This window comes from Prionailurus viverrinus, chromosome A1 (assembly GCF_022837055.1).
Source record: "Prionailurus viverrinus isolate Anna chromosome A1, UM_Priviv_1.0, whole genome shotgun sequence".
Lineage (NCBI taxonomy): Eukaryota > Metazoa > Chordata > Mammalia > Carnivora > Felidae > Prionailurus > Prionailurus viverrinus.
The window spans coordinates 44909102-44928463 of record NC_062561.1 but is presented as its reverse complement, the minus strand read 5'-3'; the positions used below and the strand labels follow the sequence as shown (position 1 = coordinate 44928463).

Here is a 19362-nt window from a genome sequence, read left to right as displayed (position 1 = left end):
TCTATCTATTATCTACCTCTCCTTTCATCCATGACTCACTATTACTTTGTTTTGATTGCTTGTGTTTAGTGATTTCGGCTTGTGACATGAAATGCTTCATATTTTATAAGTTTTAGATAACTTTATTATGAAGTTACCAAAAAGCCAAAACACAGAAAACCCTACCCTGAATTTCAAATTGATAATATTGTGTTGCTTAATGTAGCATCATTTAAAGTAACAAACTACTTTAAACCGCAGTATAGAAATGTTTTTCAGAAGTAGAGGCACACTGTGTATCATCTCTGATTTTTAGAATTTGCTTTTTCATAGAGATATAAATAAGCAAATTAATGTTCTTCTATAAAGCACCTAGATCATACCTATTTTGGTTCTAATTGTTTTCACTTTAATAAAATGATACAATTAATAGTAAATAGTTTCTACCCCATTGCATTTGTGTAGCAGCTAGAGCCTATTTTGAATTGCATCACAATTTGTACTGTTAATCTGATTTTTTTAAATCTCACTGTGAAGCACATTCATTCAGTTTTCATCTCCCCCATGTTTTAGGTGTAACAGTTCTTGAAGGCCCTATTTATGCTGTGGGAGGCCATGATGGCTGGAGCTATCTGAATACAGTGGAGAGGTGGGACCCCCAGAGTCAGCAATGGACATTTGTAGCCAGTATGTCCATTGCCCGAAGTACAGTTGGTGTAGCGGCTTTGAATGGCAAGTGAGTAGATTTTTCTTTTTTCATCTGGAAAATATTTTTAGTAAATATTCTTCTTAAAATAACTTTTAGTAAGCTAATCCAATAAAAATCTTTTTATAGATTTTACAATTGTCATGTTTTTTTTTCCTTTAATTTTGTCTTCATGGATAATTGAAAAATTAAGACTGCATATTTTTCTGGTTGTCTCTCCATATAAAACAGAAACCAACACTCCTTCGCATTAATTGCTGGTTAAAAGCAGTATGAAGTATAATTCATAAGAATTATTTCCACTAAAGATCTGGATATTTATATGCTTACTGGTAAAATTGTCTGAGAAGCTTTCAAAATGCTATTAAAAGTTTGGGGCTTCATATATATTCTTTGCATGATTATAGTAGTCTGTCCACTTTGTACTATTTCCAACCTATTGGCCTAAATCACGAATTCTCAACCTCAATACTGTTGAAATTTGGAGCCAAATAATCCTTTACTGGAGCTGAGGCTCTGTCTTGTGCCTGAGTGTGCTCGGCAGAATTCTGGGTTTCTGTCCACTAGATGTCAGCTCCACCTTCATCCCAGTGTGACAACCAAAAAGTCTTCAGACATTGCCTGATATCCTATGGGGATGACAAAATAGGCTCCCTCTCACTCCCATGAGAACTCCTGCCCTAAACAAAGTTAATAACAACTCGGGCCTGGACAATGGCAAAAGCTTTCAATCTGGTTTCCCTACCTCTCTTTCTCCTACAGTCCATTTTCTAAATCAGCCAGAGCAATCCTTTTACAAATATGAAGCATATATCATTCCTCTTCAAGGCCTTCTCTTTGCAAAGAGTATACAGTGCCTATCTTCACCTAAAGGTACCCACTGGATCTTCTCCTGGTGTACTCTACTTTTTTTTTTTTCTCTTTACATCAGCCAAATTGCCCTTGTATCTGTGTCTCAAATATGGCAAGCTCTAACCTCTCAGTCCCTTTGAATTTGCTGTTTTGTTTGTCCAAGATGATGTTCCTACCAATCCTAATGTGTCCAGATCCTTCTTATTGTTCAGATGCCATCTCAAAATTTGTCCCCATGGAGGTACTTCCTATCTACCCTCTTAAAATAGACCACCCTGCACACTACCTCAAACAATTTGCTTACTGTTCTTGAAATTACATACATTATTGTTTTCCATCTCTTTTCACTAACGTATGTTCAGTCAATGTTGAGATCTGTCTACATCATTCATTGTTATGAATGGGCATAATCCACATTCAGTATGTCTACTGAGTAAATGTTAAATAAATTTCCTTATCCAATTGAGACACTTTCAATCTCCTTTGACAACCTAATTTTTTTCTAAATATGTACATATTTAGAAAGTTATTATTATACCATGTTGTTAAAGAAGCTGATTTTGTCATCTAAATTGTAAATAAACATTTCCATAGAATTAAAGACTTGCAAATTCAAATTTTAATGGCTATGCAGTAGTCCACTGTCTGCAAGAAAAAAAGAAAAAAAGTCCCGAAGTGTAAGTAACTGGTTAGTCTCTGATTAGTATCTAAAGTATCTAAATATATCTAAAATATTTACATTTAACATAATATATATCTAAAATATTTCCCAAATTTTGATATTATCAATAAAGCTGCATTGCACACTGTTAGATATAATCTTTTTGGGCAAATTACTGAGTATTTCCTTAGGAAGAATTTCTGCAACGTGGATTTCAGGGGAATTGGGACTGAGTTATTTTCAGGACTAAAATAAATATAATTTAAACCTTTCCTTCGTAAGATTTACCAAAAACTTTCTGAACAGCATTACATGAAAAATACCTTTTTCAGTGCATCCTGATCAACATTTTGTTGCCATTTGTTACCACCTAAAAGGAAATTGAAAAATATTTTGTTAAAATGTAAATTTTTATAGTTGCAAGATTAAAGTTGTGTGTATTCCTTATTCTATTTGACCAAGTATATTTCTATATTTCTACTTTCATGGAATATATAGCAATATTTTCCACTGGCATCAACATTGTGTCCATTTATTCTTTTAATTGTATATGTTTTGGCACACAAATTTCATGTTTGTGTATTTATATCAACCTATTTTTGTTTATTATTTCCTCTGGCTTAGGCTTTTTCAGGTTTCACTTAAGTTATTTTAGGCAGAAAACGACATTGTTAGTGTCATAGATTTGAAAATCCCTTGAGGATTTTGCCTGGAAACAAATATCACAGGTATTTACATTTGAAATCTTTTCATTTGAGAATATGGACCTGCTTTCATCTCTTAAAATCAACCTCTATACATTTTGGTGGTTTTTAATTTTGGCATGGCCTTCATATCTTATTTTGAGGTCTGTTCACATTTATTTATACTTTTGTGCATTTTTATTATATTTATTCATATATATTAATAATTATACATTTAAAGTACACTAGAGAAAATAGTTTATATATATCTATCTATATATAGATATAGATGATATAGATATAGATATAGATAATAGCCATCTTACTAAATTCATGTTAGTTCTATTAGTCTTTTATTTTATAATAACTGATTTTTTAGGAAAATAAACACAGTAAACTAATAATGAAACTTTATCCCTTCTTTCTTAATATTTGCATTTACTTCATTTTTGCTGTATTGCTTTTACTTTTAAAATAATGCATAAATAGTAATGAGACCAGGTGTCCTTGTCTGTGTCCTCTAATTGGGAAGACGTTAAGGTTTCATAATCTGTGTATGATGTTAGTTGTTCTTTGAGATATATGTACTGCATGATGTTAAGGGCAAGTTATTGTCTGCAGTTTGTTTAGTGGATATTTTATCCTAAAAAAACAGCATTGGTTTCGTGTTTTATTAAATTATTTCCAAGAATCTATTAAAAATGGTAACTTTTTTCTTTTTTGACCTATTCATGTGGTAGTTTATATACTCTAACTGTAATGATCATTACATACATAAAATAAAACCAACTAATTGATGTTTCATTATTCCTTTGATATTTTGTTGCATTCCATATTCTAACTATGATTTTGCATCTATATGTGGTCCACATAGCTTTTGAAAAACCATTTCAGAACATTTTCCATTATGATATCTTAGATAATAATAATCACAACATGAATTGAGAGCTTTCTACAATTTATCTGCTATAACTTGCTATAAACATCAGAAGTTTCTTGAGCAAGAGAAAGAAATAGTGGTAGAAAGTATATGTACATGGTTATATATATTCCCTTTAAAATTTTTATTTTACTGGGCGCCTGGGTGGCTCAGTTGGTTAAGCATCCGACTCCAGTTCAGGTCATGATCTCACGGTTCGTGGGTTCAAGCCCCACATCAGGCTCTGTGCTGACAGCTCAGAGCCTGGAGCCTGCTTCAGATTCTGTGTCTCTCCATCTCTCGGCCCCTCCCCTGCTCATGCTCTGTGTCTCTGTCTCTTGCCCCTCCCCTGCTCATGCTCTGTGTCTGTCTCTCAATAATACATAAACTTTAAAAAAAATTTAAATTTTTATTTTACTGATATTTTAAAGTGGAATGCAGGCCTATTTTGTTTATAATTCTAGACTATTAATAATATTCCAGTTTGTATTGTTTTAAAACTTCCTTTTGTATTGTTATTTTCCTCCTAATTTGATATTTTTATGTGCTAGCATATTTATTAATTTCATTTTGCCTTAGCTTTTGTCTGTTTCATTATTGTTCTTAATTTTTTTTTAAGTTTATTCATTTTTGATGGGGGGAGAGGGGCAGCGAGAGCACAGAGAGAGACGGCACAGAACCCGAAGCAGCCTTCGGGCTCCAAGCTCTCAGCAGAGCTTGACGTGGGGCTTGAACCCACAAACCGTGAGATCATGACCTGAGCTGAAGTCAGACGCTTAACAGACTGAGCCACCCAAGTGCTCCTGTATTTATTTTTAATCAAACATGTACATATACAGAAGCTATGCGTGTTTTCTCCACTTGTTTTTTTATTCATCAATTTGTGCTTGACTTAGTTTTATTTATTGACTTGTTTTATGTCTTGAAATTCAGAATTTAATAAAAGATAGTATTAATAACTATCTTTGTAGCTTATTCTTTAATGTATAGAAATTTTATGTACTCAATCTCTTATAACTGGACATTTTAATAGTTTCCAGTTCTTGAATTAAGAATAGTGCTGGGGCGCCTGGGTGACTCAGTCAGTTAAGCACCGGACTTCAGCTCAGGTCATGATCACATGGTTCATGGGTTCGAGCCCCGAGTCTGGCTCTGTACTGATAGCTCAGAGCCTGGAGCCTGCTTCAGATTCTGTGTCTCCATCTCTCTCTGGCCCTCCCCCTCACTCTCTCTCTCTCTCTCTCTCTCTCAGAAATGAATAACCTTAAAAAATTGTTTAAAGACTTTGATAAGAACAGTGCTGCTGTGCATGTCTTTTTTTTTTTAATTTTTTTTCAACGTTTTTTATTTATTTTGGGGACAGAGAGAGACAGCATGAACGGGGGAGGGGCAGACAGAGAGGGAGACACAGAATCGGAAACAGGCTCCAGGCTCTGAGCCATCAGCCCAGAGCCCGACACGGGGCTCGAACTCACGGACCGCGAGATCGTGACCTGGCTGAAGTCGGACGCTTAACCGACTGCGCCACCCAGGCGCCCCGTGCATGTCTTTATGTACATCCTTTGTGAGCGTGGGTACACATTTTAGGTGGGTATAGACCTGGAACTGCAATTGTTAGGCTACGTGGCATTCTTGTGTTCAGCTTTAGTAGATACTGCTTTTGCAAGCTGATTTCCGAATTTATTTACACATTAAAAGTGTATTCAAATTCTGGGTACTCATGGGGTACCTGGATGGCTCAGTCGGTTAAGCGTCCAACTTCGACTCAGGTCATGATCTCACGGTTCAAGAGATTGGTCCCTCTGCTGTCAGTGTGGAGCCTGCTTCAGATCATCTGTCTGCCTCTCTCTTTGCACCTCCCCTGCTCTCTTTCTGTCTCTTTCTCAAAAATAAAAACATTAAAAAAAAAATTCTGGATACTATATACCTCACTGACTTGGTAATGTCATTCTTTTATCTTTTATGTTTTTTATACATTCTAGTGGATAGAGCTATCACATTCCACTAAAGATTAATGAGATTGAACATTTTAAAAATGTTTATTAGTCATTTGTCTATCTTCTTCTTGAAGTATATGTCTTGAAGTATATGGCTTTTAAATTGGCTATACATGGAATTCATCATTTTGGTCTTTTTTCTTGTCCTTGTAATTTTTGGTCAGCTAGGTTATGTAATATCTTAAGAAATTCTGTTTTCCTCTAATAACATACTTCATAACAAGTATCAGAGTGTGACAGTATTTCATCTTAGTTTTTATTCATGAAATTGTTACATTTTGAGTACTTTTGTCCCAAATTTAATCCAGATATTCTACGTAAGTATTTTAAATGACTTCATTTTCAAATAATCTTTCTCCTTTAAATCAAAATATTATAGCTCTCATTTGAGTACCTTTTTTTTTTTCCTGAGTGTGACTTAATGACCTAAAAATTCTGTGATTTGATGACTGTCTATTAATGTCTAGTTGCTTTTTCTGTTTTACTCAGAGAGAAACATAATTACTAGAAAGTGACCTTTCATGGTTCAGACTCATAGCAGAAAATTGTTTCAGCATCACCCTCGACAGGCGTTTATCTTTTTCTCATCTCTACTGACATGATTTTTTTCTCCTTGTTTTGTTTTCACATATCGCTAATGTGTCATTCTAACCTGACTGTTGCTTCTCTGAAGATTATTTTGAATAATTTTCCCAATTAGACTAATAAAAGCCAATTAACAGTCCTTTTAAGTTTAGATTCTTTTTTTTTTCAACGTTTATTTATTTTTGGGACAGAGAGAGACAGAGCATGAACGGGGGAGGGGCAGAGAGAGAGGGAGACACAGAATCGGAAACAGGCTCCAGGCTCTGAGCCATCAGCCCAGAGCCTGACGCGGGGCTCGAACTCACGGACCGCGAGATCGTGACCTGGCTGAAGTCGGACGCTTAACCGACTGTGCCACCCAGGCGCCCCTAAGTTTAGATTCTTTATGATACCATTTGTTGAGGAAAAATAAATAATTGCTTCTTGGCTTAAACTTAATGAGTATATTCTGATAAATTCAAGAGCAAAATTATATCAATTTCATGAAACATTTTGTTCAATCTTCCAATAAGACAGAGTAAGCTAAGTGGTAGTTATGTCATCTGATGCCGGCAGAGTCAACATACTTGATAAATGAAGGAAACACAACAAAACAGTGAATAGACATTGCGATGTGGTCATTGGCCATATAAAACCTCAGAGTCCCCAAATAGTATCTGTTCTAGTGAGTCTTTTTGTTTTTTCTTTGCTCTCTGTTGATTCTCTCAAACTTTGTAGCTAAACGGTCTTTCTGGTTTCTTTCTCTTTATTTCCTGAGTTAGCTCAAGAAGCAGATACTGATACTGTCTGAGCACACCCATAAATAGGCCTGAATTTTTAATCAATGTATGCTACAGAGAATCTTCAAAACAAACAAGAAAAAAATAGCTGGGTTCGCTTCATGATTCACTGTGGCAAAACTTATTCTGCTCATTCATTCAAAACTTCATACTAATAATACTCACGGGGCAGTTGCAATTTCTGTGCAGCCTGAAACTGACACAGTTTGAAGAATCTTACAAAGTAAATGTCTGTTGTTTTCTCCAGTGTGCACCAATATCTAGCACAGTAACTTAAGCCTCAAGGACTGTCATTTGCAAGGCGCCTTCCAAGAGAAATACTATTTTTAGTTTTGTATTCAACTTTACTATTCTTTTTCATAAGCTGGGATCCCAAATTGCCTAAATTTTTGTATGATAAATAATTTGTATAAAATTGTATTGTCTTAGATTCATACATTAAAAAACAACTCCTTGTTTGCTGAGTTTCCCTGGGACTACTAAGAGGCTCAGGAAGTATGTAATTTATCTCCTGGAAAAAAACTTTTTTTTTTAAGCTGGGACTTAGTTAATTTAACAGATTTACAGAAAGTGGGGGAGCACTGTAACGAAAAGGAACAATTTGTGTCAAGCCCCTGAGTGTGACGTGCAAACAAAAGGAGGACAAGTTAAGTTTGGCTGTGACATAATGAGAGAGAGTGGCCGCAAGGATTTGGAGAGAAAGGCAGGCCCTGGGTCATAGAGCAACTTAGCTAAGGTAAAGATGTTATAAAAGGTTAAGAAAGGGCAGTGACACGGTTGCATTTTATGAAGATCACTCTGGCTGAAGAATATAATTTTCCAAGGAAACTATAAAATTATCAGAATATCATCACACTAGTAGACTGGATATAGTGTATTCCCGTGGTCCAAAGGGATTATTGGATAAACCATGCCTCAGAACTAGAATGTAGAGCAAAGGAAGACAGTTCATTTGAGCTCCCTGTGGAGCATGGCTGCTTCCAGATCCCTCAGTCTGGCATACACTATCTGTTATGATTGACACTTCGCCTTCCTTCTCGTCTCCACTTCTACCGGCTGCCTTCCAGCACCCTATGTCCCAGCCATACCGAATCACTCAGTTTACTCGAACATGCCGACACGGTACACACACTTTTGCCCTTTCACAGATTCACCTCTCTGCTTCAATTTCTTTTCCATTTTTTTTTCTTAATATCTTGTGACTCTGCACTCACCTCCCACTGTCCACCTAGTTTCTCTGCTCAAATTTTCACCTCATCTTTGGATACATTTGAAATCTCTCCAAAGTGACACAACTCTAGCCTAGCACAACTCTCGTTGGTTCTCTATGTGCATTAAATTCCATGTGGCAACATCAATACTAAAAGGATTCAGGTTATTGCATTTGAGGACAATAGTGTCAGGAAGTATTAAAAATGCATTAGATTTTCTTTTACCCAAATAAAACCTAAATGAGACCATTTATATTATTTTCCATCATCCAAAGCCTAGTTTAATCTGTACCTTTCCATAAACCACTTTTTTAACTTCACCCATTTAAATTTAATCATTCCTTCTTTTGTGTCCCCAGGACACATGATTAATACTTTTTTCTGCCATTTGTCAAAATCTTATTTCAGGGGAACATAGGTGCCTTTTCTTTGACAAATTCTATAGATGAATCACCCTTTTTCAAGAACTGAAATCCAAGAACTTAATCCATTTAAAAAAATGTACAAACATGTACCGGCCATGGTGATATGTCAAAGAAAATAAATCAAATCTGCCCTCAGAGAGCTTACGTTATGTTAAAGGGAAATAGGAAACATGAAAGGAAGGAAATGCAGAATTGTAATCGGGGGAGAGGAGTTGCTGGCAGGGAAATATGGAAGGATTAGGTAGTAGAGACCATTTCTAGCAGGTGTTAGGTTAGTGAATTCTACCAATTTTTGGAATGTGGTTAATTGACCCCAATTCCTGTGCATATTTACAAGTAGAGGTTTCTTGTAAAAAAAAAAGGGCATGTTCTAATAATTAGAGTTGTGTTTTCTATCAGACTTCTACATACAACCTTGCTTACCAGCCATGTTGCAATGTCAGCAAATCTAAACTAGATTTGCCACAGGCATCCACGTTTCATAGCAAGCAGGAACAAGAGCATTCACAGAACCTGTTGTAAGCTTACTGAAATTCTGCTCGCTGTACTGTAAGATACTCTAACAGGAACATCTCATGAGAGAGCTCCCTGAAGGGCAGATACTAGAGTATTCTGACAGCAGCACTGACAAGACTTCTCTTGGGATCAGATTAAAGAGTTCTCTATCCATTGAGAAACAAAGGATCACACAGAGTTCTGGATCCAGGGAGTTGCTTCAAAGGTTTTACACTGTGGGGGGTGTGAAATTCTTATATTTTTATTATGCAAAGGAAGGGATGTCTGAACATAGTTTCTAGGTAACAATATGTTGTGAGTGAAAATTATATTTTGAATATCATAGGCTTAGTCAGTAAGACCTTCAAATATGGAAGCTGTGGTATTGGAAACGCTTTCTGTAGCCATGCAACTGGTAACCAAAGGGTTAATGGGACTGCTGTAAGCTGCAGACTAATAAGAACAGCTGTGATGTTTTACTCAGATCTTTTTGTTTTGCCTTTGAATTTCCCTCACTCTCCTGCTTCAGGAGGGTGGAGGGGGTAGATTTGAGACTTGTCCTTCAGTCTCTTTGTTTGGCTGCCTCTGGAATAAATCCTTTCCTTGCTGCATATGCCATGTCTTAGTGATTGTCTTTGCTGCACATCTGGCAGAGGAACTTAAGTTTGTTTACAGATTTGGTGAGCCAGGCAGAAGCTCTTTGCCCTTGGTTTGTAGGTCCCCAGCTACTAGCAGGTGTTAGGTGATGAGTCCATGCAGCAGCTGGGACTCTTTGTCCTAGAGAACATCCCTGGGGCCCCACTCCTACTATGGCAAGGAAATGGTTTTTGATTTCAGTTTGGACAGACATCTCATGGTGAGCATTTTGTGTGCAACCACAGATGAGCTTAGTCTTCTCCAATTTGGTTTGGTTGACATTCTTCCACCCATTCGGTTACCTCCAAATATGGGGTTGTGTTCTTTTGGCCTCTTTTTCTTGATTAAGAAAAGGATGACTAGGAAGCCATTTAGTTCAGTAGGTGACGTTCTGACTTTTAGGGAGGAACCAGTGCTCACAGAGTTACTCTGGACTTAATTTGGTTTGGTTATTGATGCAGCATATAGTAAAAAACAACTTTGTTCTCATTGGAGAATGGGAAATGATAGTTTGACCCCTGCATGTGGCCCTTTGGGCTGTATTCTTTAAAACTTGGCAATCTTTTTTTTGTGCAATACTGCTTGGACACAATATTTGTTACATTCCAGATAAAAATGGCCAATTAATGGATCCATAAATTGTAATGCCATCTTGCAATTAGATTTGTGTTGTAAAGAGGGATATTTGGAAATTAGGCCTTTAACATGTTTTTTGTTATCTTGTTTTTATATTTTATGTGTCTCCACATATGTTGTAAATGTGATATTTTCTGTACTTCTGGATTGTATTGCTAAAATTAACTTGCAAAAGAGCTCTATTTAGTCAGTTTAAAGGTAAACACTTATAAAAATTGGGCATTCTAAGACTCAGAAATATAGAAACTAACCCAATTGTTTTGCAAGTTCACATGATCTGGGAAAATAATTCAGTTAAAGATAATTTAATGTTGTTTTAATTAAAAATGGACATGTCTTCAGAATGATCAGAATTATGTATGAAATTTTTATTCTTTCTGTGCTTATTGAATGTCAAATAATTTCAACTTATCTCCATTGAAAAATTCATCAGAAAAGAAAAAAAAAACAACTTGGACTTTGTCCAATGCCTCATGAAGTTTTATGGGTAATCTAAAAATAAAAATTGATATAAATAATTTTAATACATGTAATTAAGACTACTGGAAATAATAAGGGAAACAACTCTGTATGCAAGGGAAGTGAGACTGGGTATTTAAAAAGGGAAAACTTAGGACAAACTCTGAATGTGAAAAAGACAGCTGTAGAAGGTTTATGAGAAGGGGATCTTTGGAAAGGAATTTTGTATGTGGTTCAGACTGACTAAGATTATGGAGATTAGTAGGTAAAGTAGTTTATTAGGGAAGAGAAGGAAGCATACGAAGCAAGATTAGGCAGAAGCTGAGCAGTGATACAATATCAACAGAAGCCTTAACTAATTCTCTGAGGAGTTCCAAAAGTTGAATTACCCTTCATAACTATTCTAAATTTAAGCAAAAAGGCTGGACTTTTATGACAGTCATAGGATGTGACCACCTGGGCAGAGGGCATGCCCTTGGCAAGGCAGCTGTCTTCAGTCAAGGCGATCCCTGATGGCCTTTGAGAGCTGAGGACTCTTGGCAGCCTTCGTATAGCTGAGAGTCCTTCATTCCTGATAGAGATTCTAGTCAGCACATCACAGCATCTAGCGCAAGAACTCAGATCCATGCAGCGCCCTGGATGTCCTTGTCTCAATAAGTATATATCAACATGGAAGATGACAGGGAGGAATAAAGGAGGAACAGCATACATTTTTTAAAAAAAAATTCATCTTGTTGGAATATAATGTATTTTTGACTAATTAGGCTTATTTCTTTGGTATGTCAAATTACACGGGAAGCATTGTCAGATAAGTGATGATAAATCTTAAGTTGTATTATATGGTTGAATGTTATAACTATTCTAGAAATTAAACAAAATCCCTAAGGTTTTGATATATTCTGGTGTAAATGTCATCAAGTGTAATTTTAATTACTAAAGTGTTGTATGTCACAGAATTTTCTTGTCAATTTCACCATAATGACAAATACAGGTCTCTGATATCTTTAAGGTCATAAAACTCAACTAAGAATTTCTAGAAGTAATGGGAAAGCTGCATCCAAAGAGACTCTTCTTTCTCTAAAGTTTTCTCTTCCAGACTTAAGGCTATCTATGACTTACAGAAATTTGATAAAATATTTCTTTGTAAACAAATATGAAACATTTATCTTTTTCTCCTTACAATCCTTCCAGAAATCAAAAATTCTCAGTGAGTATTCTTATATTTCCATGATAACGTATTTATTTGCAGGAGTTCAGTAAGAATCTGGTCTCCTTGTGACAAGACACTGTTGGAAACACTCATTTGACTGAGGCTTTGGCTGGACAGTCGTATTTGAGGGAGCCAATCATAGACTCAGATATAACCATGTAGTTTCAAAGAGCCAAGGTTGGCTTTGTGCAGCCAATGAAGCCCCTTGGAAAAATCCTAAAACCTTGTTTATAAGATTCCCAGGAGTCATACCAGGGCAGTAAAGGAGTTACTTCCTGGTAAGTACAGAAACTTCAGGATATTTGGGGGACTTATAGATGAGAGGAATTCATCCAGATCTGCAGGCATTGCAGGCAAAGCCTGATAGCAAGTATTCTCTTAGCCTTGAGAAACTTAAAAATTCAATCTGAAATTCCTTATGAAAATTTCCAGCAAAAGGCACCTGGGTGGCTCACTTGGTTAAGCATATGACTTTGGCTCAGGTCAGGATCTCACAGTTTGTGGGCTGGGCTCTGTGTTGGGCTCTGCACTGACAATTTAGAGCCTGCCTGGGATTCTCTCTCTCTCTCCCTCTCTCTCTCCCTCTCTCTCTCTCTCCCTCTCTCTCTGCCCCTTCCTTGCTCACATGCTCTCTCTCTCTCTCAAAAGAGTAAATAAACAAGCAAAACTAAAGAAAAAATTCCAGAAAAGTAGATTTAAAAAAAAAGAAAAGAAAATAAACCTATATTGGCCAATCACTATTCTTGTTGTGCTTATGTAAATAATGAACCCAAGTTTGTTTGGCTATCTTTGGAAATGAGGGTGATTTTAGAGAGATATTCTGTTTCAGTAATATGCCTTTGTGGATGTTAGATTCTAGCTCTGATTAATTGTCTTTGAATATTTGTTGTTTGCCTAAAAACTGGACGAGATCCTGAATTATTTTGTTTTCTCAAATATCTGGCAAGACTCTCCCAACAAAAGTTTCCATTTTTTTCCCCATTCTCTTGACTTGGAATCACCAAGAACTAAAACCACTATTTTTTCCTGAAGCCCTGAAAACTGAAACTAGACAACTTGAGGTAAACTTCAGAGAAAAATTGCCACACGGTCCATGTTTAGATGATCTTAATGGCTGTTCCTATATAGGCCACTCAGAAAGATCACCAGAGACACACAGATAATTCAATAGGTTTATTCTGGCCATCCCAATTTGATGCATCTGCCATTGGGAAATCCAGACACTGAGATGTTTATGGACAGACAGTTTCATGGATCAAAGACGAGGAAGAGCTGGATGCAGTGGTAACCCATCAGTTATTGTCCACTGTTGAGGGCACGAGAAATTATACTGTACAAGAACCCAAGGGCACAGTTGGGAAGATTAAGCTGCCAGGTTGGCAGTCCATACAAAAACCCCAAAGACTCTATAATGGCTTTAGTACTAGACATAGACGTAACTAAATAAAAACCCCAATATTCCTTGGAGACCTCAAAAGAGCTAAGGAATGGGGATTTGGACACCATGCTGGCATTAGAAACAGATAGAAATATATTGAATCCTTATCCCAGAACACTGTATGGAAGAAATGATTAACCATATTCCCCAAAGCATCCAATAAAGGCGAAATACTACTCTTCAGTGGATCCGGAAGTGTATTGTTGGTCCCAGTCTTCAGAGAACTATGGAAAAATGTGACACTGTAATAAAAACAATCCTAAGGCTGGGCTCTTCCCATTCTAAAAGGTGTACAACTTTGGGGTGCCTGGGTGGCTCAGTCGGTTAAGTGTCCAACTTCAGCTCAGGTTATGATCTCACGGTCTGTGAATTTGAGCCCCAAGTCAGGCTCTGTGCTGACAGCTCAGAGCCTGGAGCCTGCTTTGGATTCTGTGTTGCCCTCTCTCTCTGCTCCACCCCTGTTCATGCTCTGTCTCTCTCTGTCTCAAAAATAAACATTAAAAGGTATACAACTTAGAGGCACCGGACCTGGAGAAGACTGGTAAGTAGACTTTACCATGATGCCAGAAACAATAGGTAATTTTCAATATTTACTAGTATTTGTAGACCCTTTTACAAGCTGGATTGAAGCCTTTCCATGACCTTCAGAAAAGGCCTCAGAAGTTGTCAAAACAGTTGCAAGCAAAATCATTCTTAGGTTTGGATTGCCACTAACAATTCAGAGCAACAATGGACCAGCATTTGTGGCAAAAGTCACATAAGCAGTGTTCAATGCCTTGATCATTGAATGGAAATTACACATTTCCTGGACTCCACCCAACTGAAAAAAAAAAAAAAAAAAAGAACTTTGGCAAAGATATGCCAAGAAACCAACTTAACATGGGGGAATAAACCCTTAGGTAAGAGTGGCCCCTAGAAGTAGGCAGGGATTAAGCCCCTGTGAAATGTGAAGACTCTTCCTACATTCTTCCATGATTTAGAAGTCCCTGATGGGGCTTACATTAGGAAATTGGATATTATCAGGTACATTCAACACAGCAGGTTGATGTACCGCACCGTTATACCCTACACCTCCCAAATTCTGGAGACGTGCTGTTATTAAAGACGTAGGGGGCGCCTGGGTGGCTCAGTCCGTTGGGCATCCGACTTCGGCTCAGGTCATGATCTCTCAGTCCGTGAGTTCGAGCCCTGCATCAGGCTCTGGGATGACAGCTCAGAGCCTGGAGCCTGTTTCGGATTCTGTGTCTCCCTCTCTCTCTGAACCTCCCCTGCTCATGCTCTGTCTCTCTCTGTCTCAAAAATAAATAAAACGTTAAAAAAATAAAAAAAAATTAAAGACGTAGAAAACTGAGCACCTAGAGTAACAGCTCCAACCTTGTTGGACAGGATCTTATGAAGTGCTTTTTACCACCCATTTTCAGTGAAACTTAAGAGAATTAAGCCATGATTCATCATACATGCATGACAAGAATCCACAGGTTCCCTACACACAGTCAGTAAGGAGAACTTTGAAATAGCCTGCTTGGTCTAGCAAGTCTCTGATGGACCTAAAACTGCTATTTAGGAGAACTGGTTTGAAGTTTTCAGTCAATAAGTACAACAAGCTACTTGTTTACAACAAATCTCCCCTAAGGTCCTAGATAAAACAGAGTGATAACCAAAGTACAAAAACTTTGGTAATGCAAAATGTTGGGTTTCAACCTGGAACTAAATGCTCCATTCCTCTAATCCCAGTCTTCCCCCATTCCAGCAGAAAGTAAATAGAGAGGTCATCATCCCAATTCCCTCAAGAATGAGCAATGATCAAAAGACAGTGGAGATGGAAACTAGTAACCAAAAAGTTAACAGGGCTACTCTCAGCTGCAATTTTTTTTCATTTTTTCCCCCTAGTTTATTTATTTATTTTGTAGGCAGAGGGTAGAGAGGGAGAGAATCCCAAGCAGGCTCCACATTGTCAGCACAAAGATTGACACTTGGCTTGATCCCACAAACCATGAGATCATGACCTGAGTCAAAATCAAAAGTCGTACACTTACCTGACTGAGCCACCAAGGTGCCCCTCAGTGGCAAAGTTTCACCAGCTATTTTCCATTTGACTTTAGATTTCCCCTACTCTACTCTTTCAGAAGGGCAGTTTTGAGGCTTGCCCTTCTGTCTCATTTGGCTGCCTCTGGAATATACTCTCCCTTTGTTGCATACTCCATGTTTCAGTGATGGTCTTTGCTACTCATCAGGCAGATGAACTCGGGTTTGGTTACAGTCATCCCAAAGTATGCACTATTGATAAAGTATGACTATTAAAAATTATAATAATATACTCTATATTGTAAAGTATGAACTATTAACAATGTATAAAGTTAATTAAATAATTTTGCCCAGGATACAGTTTATACAATGTTAATTTTCTTGGAAAAAGACAACATGAGGTCAGGAAAGATTTTCTAGCATAAGTGATGAATCACTGTTATCTACTCCCAAAGCCAAGAGCACACTGTATACACTGTATGTTAGCTAACTTGACAATAAATTACATAAAATAAAATAAATAAGCAAAAAATAAAATAAAATATGGATTATTTAATTTTATTTATTTTGAGTATTTTTGATGTACATTGTTACGGTAGTTTCTGGCATATAAGATAATGATTTAACTTCTCTATATCTCATGTTATGCTCACATAGTTATAACTACCATCTGTCACCTTCCTTACAGCACTATTATAATATCATTGACTATATTCTCTATTTTGTGCCTTTTATTCCCATGACTTGTTCCATGACTGGAAGCCTGTGTCTCCCCTTTGCCTTCACCAGTTTTGCCCACTCCCACCCCTTTCCCTCTAACAACCTTCAGTTTGTTCTCTGTAGTTATTTACTTTTTAAATATATTTATTTTTTTATTTTAGAGAGAGAGAGAGAGAGGGAGAGGGGCAGAGGGAGAGAGAAACTATATATATATATATATAAAATATATAAAAAATATATAATATATATTTATATAAATATAAAATATATAAAAACATATTTTTTAACTTGTAACATTTATTTTTGAGAGACAGAGACATAATGCAAGTGGGGGAGGGGCAGAGAGAGAGGGAGACACAGAATCTGAAGAAGGCTCCAGGCTCCACGTTGCCAGCAGAGCCCAATGTGGGGCTCCAACCCATGCACCGCGAGATCACGACCTGAGCAAAAGTCGAACGCTTAACCTATTAAGCCACACAGGTGCCCCAGAAATAAAATCTTAAGCAGGCACCATGCTCATCATGGAACTTGACAAGGGGCTCAATCCCAAGACCCTGGGATCATGATCTAAACCAAAATTAAGATTCGAATGCTCCACCGGCTGAGCCACCCAAACACCTCTATTCTCTGTATTTATAGGTCTGACTCCTCTTTTTGTTTGTTTATTAACATGTGGAATCTAAAGAAACAAAACAGAAGATAGATTCTTAAAGGGGGAGGGTGCACTCCTACTTTTTTCTTTGTCCTGATGTTTGAACTATGGTTGTGATAGCAGGGGCTACCTCAGGCAATCAGCACAAGAGAGTTTGCAGAGAGCTCTACAATGGGATTTTAGCATTACTGTACATTTCCCAAGTAAGAAGTGCTGGCAATTGTTTTTCCACACTGTCTTGCCAGGATATTTGTAAATCAAACAGCTATGGAAGATAGAATCACTGTCTTTCTTTGGAGCAGAGAGCAGATTCATTCCTTGGCCAGAATAATAAAGATAATGGCTCCTTTCACAGCAAAGCTTGGCAGGTTTGTTGGCAGCTTTCTTTAATGAATTAGCATTTCCTAAACTTAATGTTCCTCAGATGTGAGAAAGGCCAAGCCCCGCTGCATGTGCAGTATTTACTTGAGTCTCTTATCTACCCATTGCGACTTGGCAGGGGACAAGACCCAACGTAAACATGAAGCTCATGTTGCTTATTGTGCTGTGAATAGTAGCATTTTTTTCCTCTGACCTAGGAGTCTTGTGTCTTTCTTCTTCCAGCATCTATGAAGCTAAGATAGGCTAATTTGTTAGATTTCAAGTAGTAAAACAATTTCAGATTACTCACAGTTCTTGACAAAAGGTCATACTCTACAGATGATATGCTTTCAAGTGGGAAACAGCCTGGGTCTCAACACGTTTTAACCCATATCCAAATACAGGATTTGTTTCCTGAAACTGCTATATTTTATTTACTACAGTTTTAAATATGTGGCACTTGCTCAGATGGGCACCTGGAAATTAGGTCTTTAAACACTGAGACCTGGTAGCTAGACTTGAGGTTAAACTCATCGGTGTGCTGAATAAACACGTAAGTTAGGGAAAGTAGTGTGGGAAGACTCAGATTCTTGCCATTCTCTGCAAAATTCAGAAAAGTTTACTCACATCAGGGATATTTTTGATCTCCTGCCAATTTTTGACATGCAAGGGATATATCAGTCAATAGTCACAGCAAACTGAACTAGGAACCTGATGATGCCTAAGAATGTTATTTCTCTGTGCTTTTCTCATTGCATACGAGTGGAATCCCAGTGCAGCAGCATACCATACAAGCCCTTTATTCTCACCAGCTGCACTTCTTCGTCCCCTCCTTCCCAGCCACCCCTTCCGTCAATGTGACATACCTGCCACTCTTTATTTATCACCTGCTGTGACCTTTCATGCCTCTTGTCTTTATGCATAATGCTTTCCCTGCATGTAGTGCTTTCCCCCCATTTCTTCATCGTACAAATTTCTACTCATCTTTCAACTCTAAGTTAAAATGTCACGTTTCCTTTCTCTCTGTGAAACTGTCAGCTGCCACTTCCTATCATGTCAGTGCATTTACTTCTAGCATCAGATTCTTCTCTGCTCTTCAGATTCTCAGCATCTAATTTGTCATTGGAGTGAAACAAAGCAGGGAATCAACCTAAGTTATGACTAAATAGCTTGTGAGGGCAGATCTGAGAAGATAATTGTCCATGTAGTTATGTGTATACATTATAGCCTTTTTTCTAACTGCTTGAGAGTATACTGTTTCTATCTCTTGGTTATTTTTATAACTTTAACAATACTTACAGTAATAGTTATTATTGTTACTTATTTTTCCATTTAATTCTTAGTCACTTAGCAAATTTATGTTTCAAAATAAGTGGATTAGAGATGTTGTTTGATAGCATATATTTGTAAAGTACATAATTTTCAAAATCTTTCAAGTATTAAAATACATCATTAGTTTTAACTAGGAATTCATAAAGCAGTCCAAAATGACACTATTATCTTTTACACAAATGACAGTCTCCTCATGTCTTTTTCAAAGTTCATTTTTGAGGGAAAATTCAGTGCATTTACTCTTATCAAGTAATTTTGCCTTTGTATTAATCAATATATTATACTGAAATTATAGTAATTTCATTGTTCACCTGTGGACTATATAATACCATAAAATCTATATAGAAAAACATTATGAGTGACATGTACCAAATGAAAGAAACCATGATAACATAGCCTAGGCTGCAGTAGGTAATTTATAAAATAATAGCTACTATACATCAAACATTTATGTTACAAAAGGGACTGTCAAATATTATGTCATTTTCATTAAGGCATTACATAAATTTCTTTTTTGTGTAATCCCTGTGTTACTGGATTTTATTAAGGGAGGGTTCACACAGAAGAAAGAGACTGAATAAATAGTATTTGAAGTATACATA

General features: G+C 36.9%; 1 protein-coding gene across 2 annotated transcripts in view; it reads left to right on the top strand.

Annotated features, from left to right (window-relative positions):
* Window positions 1-19362, top strand: part of KLHL1 (kelch like family member 1) — a 360434-nt gene that overhangs the window by 315706 nt on the left and 25366 nt on the right. For both annotated transcript variants that reach the window (XM_047864918.1, XM_047864911.1), the window contains one exon: window positions 553-715. In XM_047864918.1, coding sequence (XP_047720874.1) covers window positions 553-715 — 163 coding nt within the window. The remainder of the gene's footprint in view (window positions 1-552; window positions 716-19362) is intronic.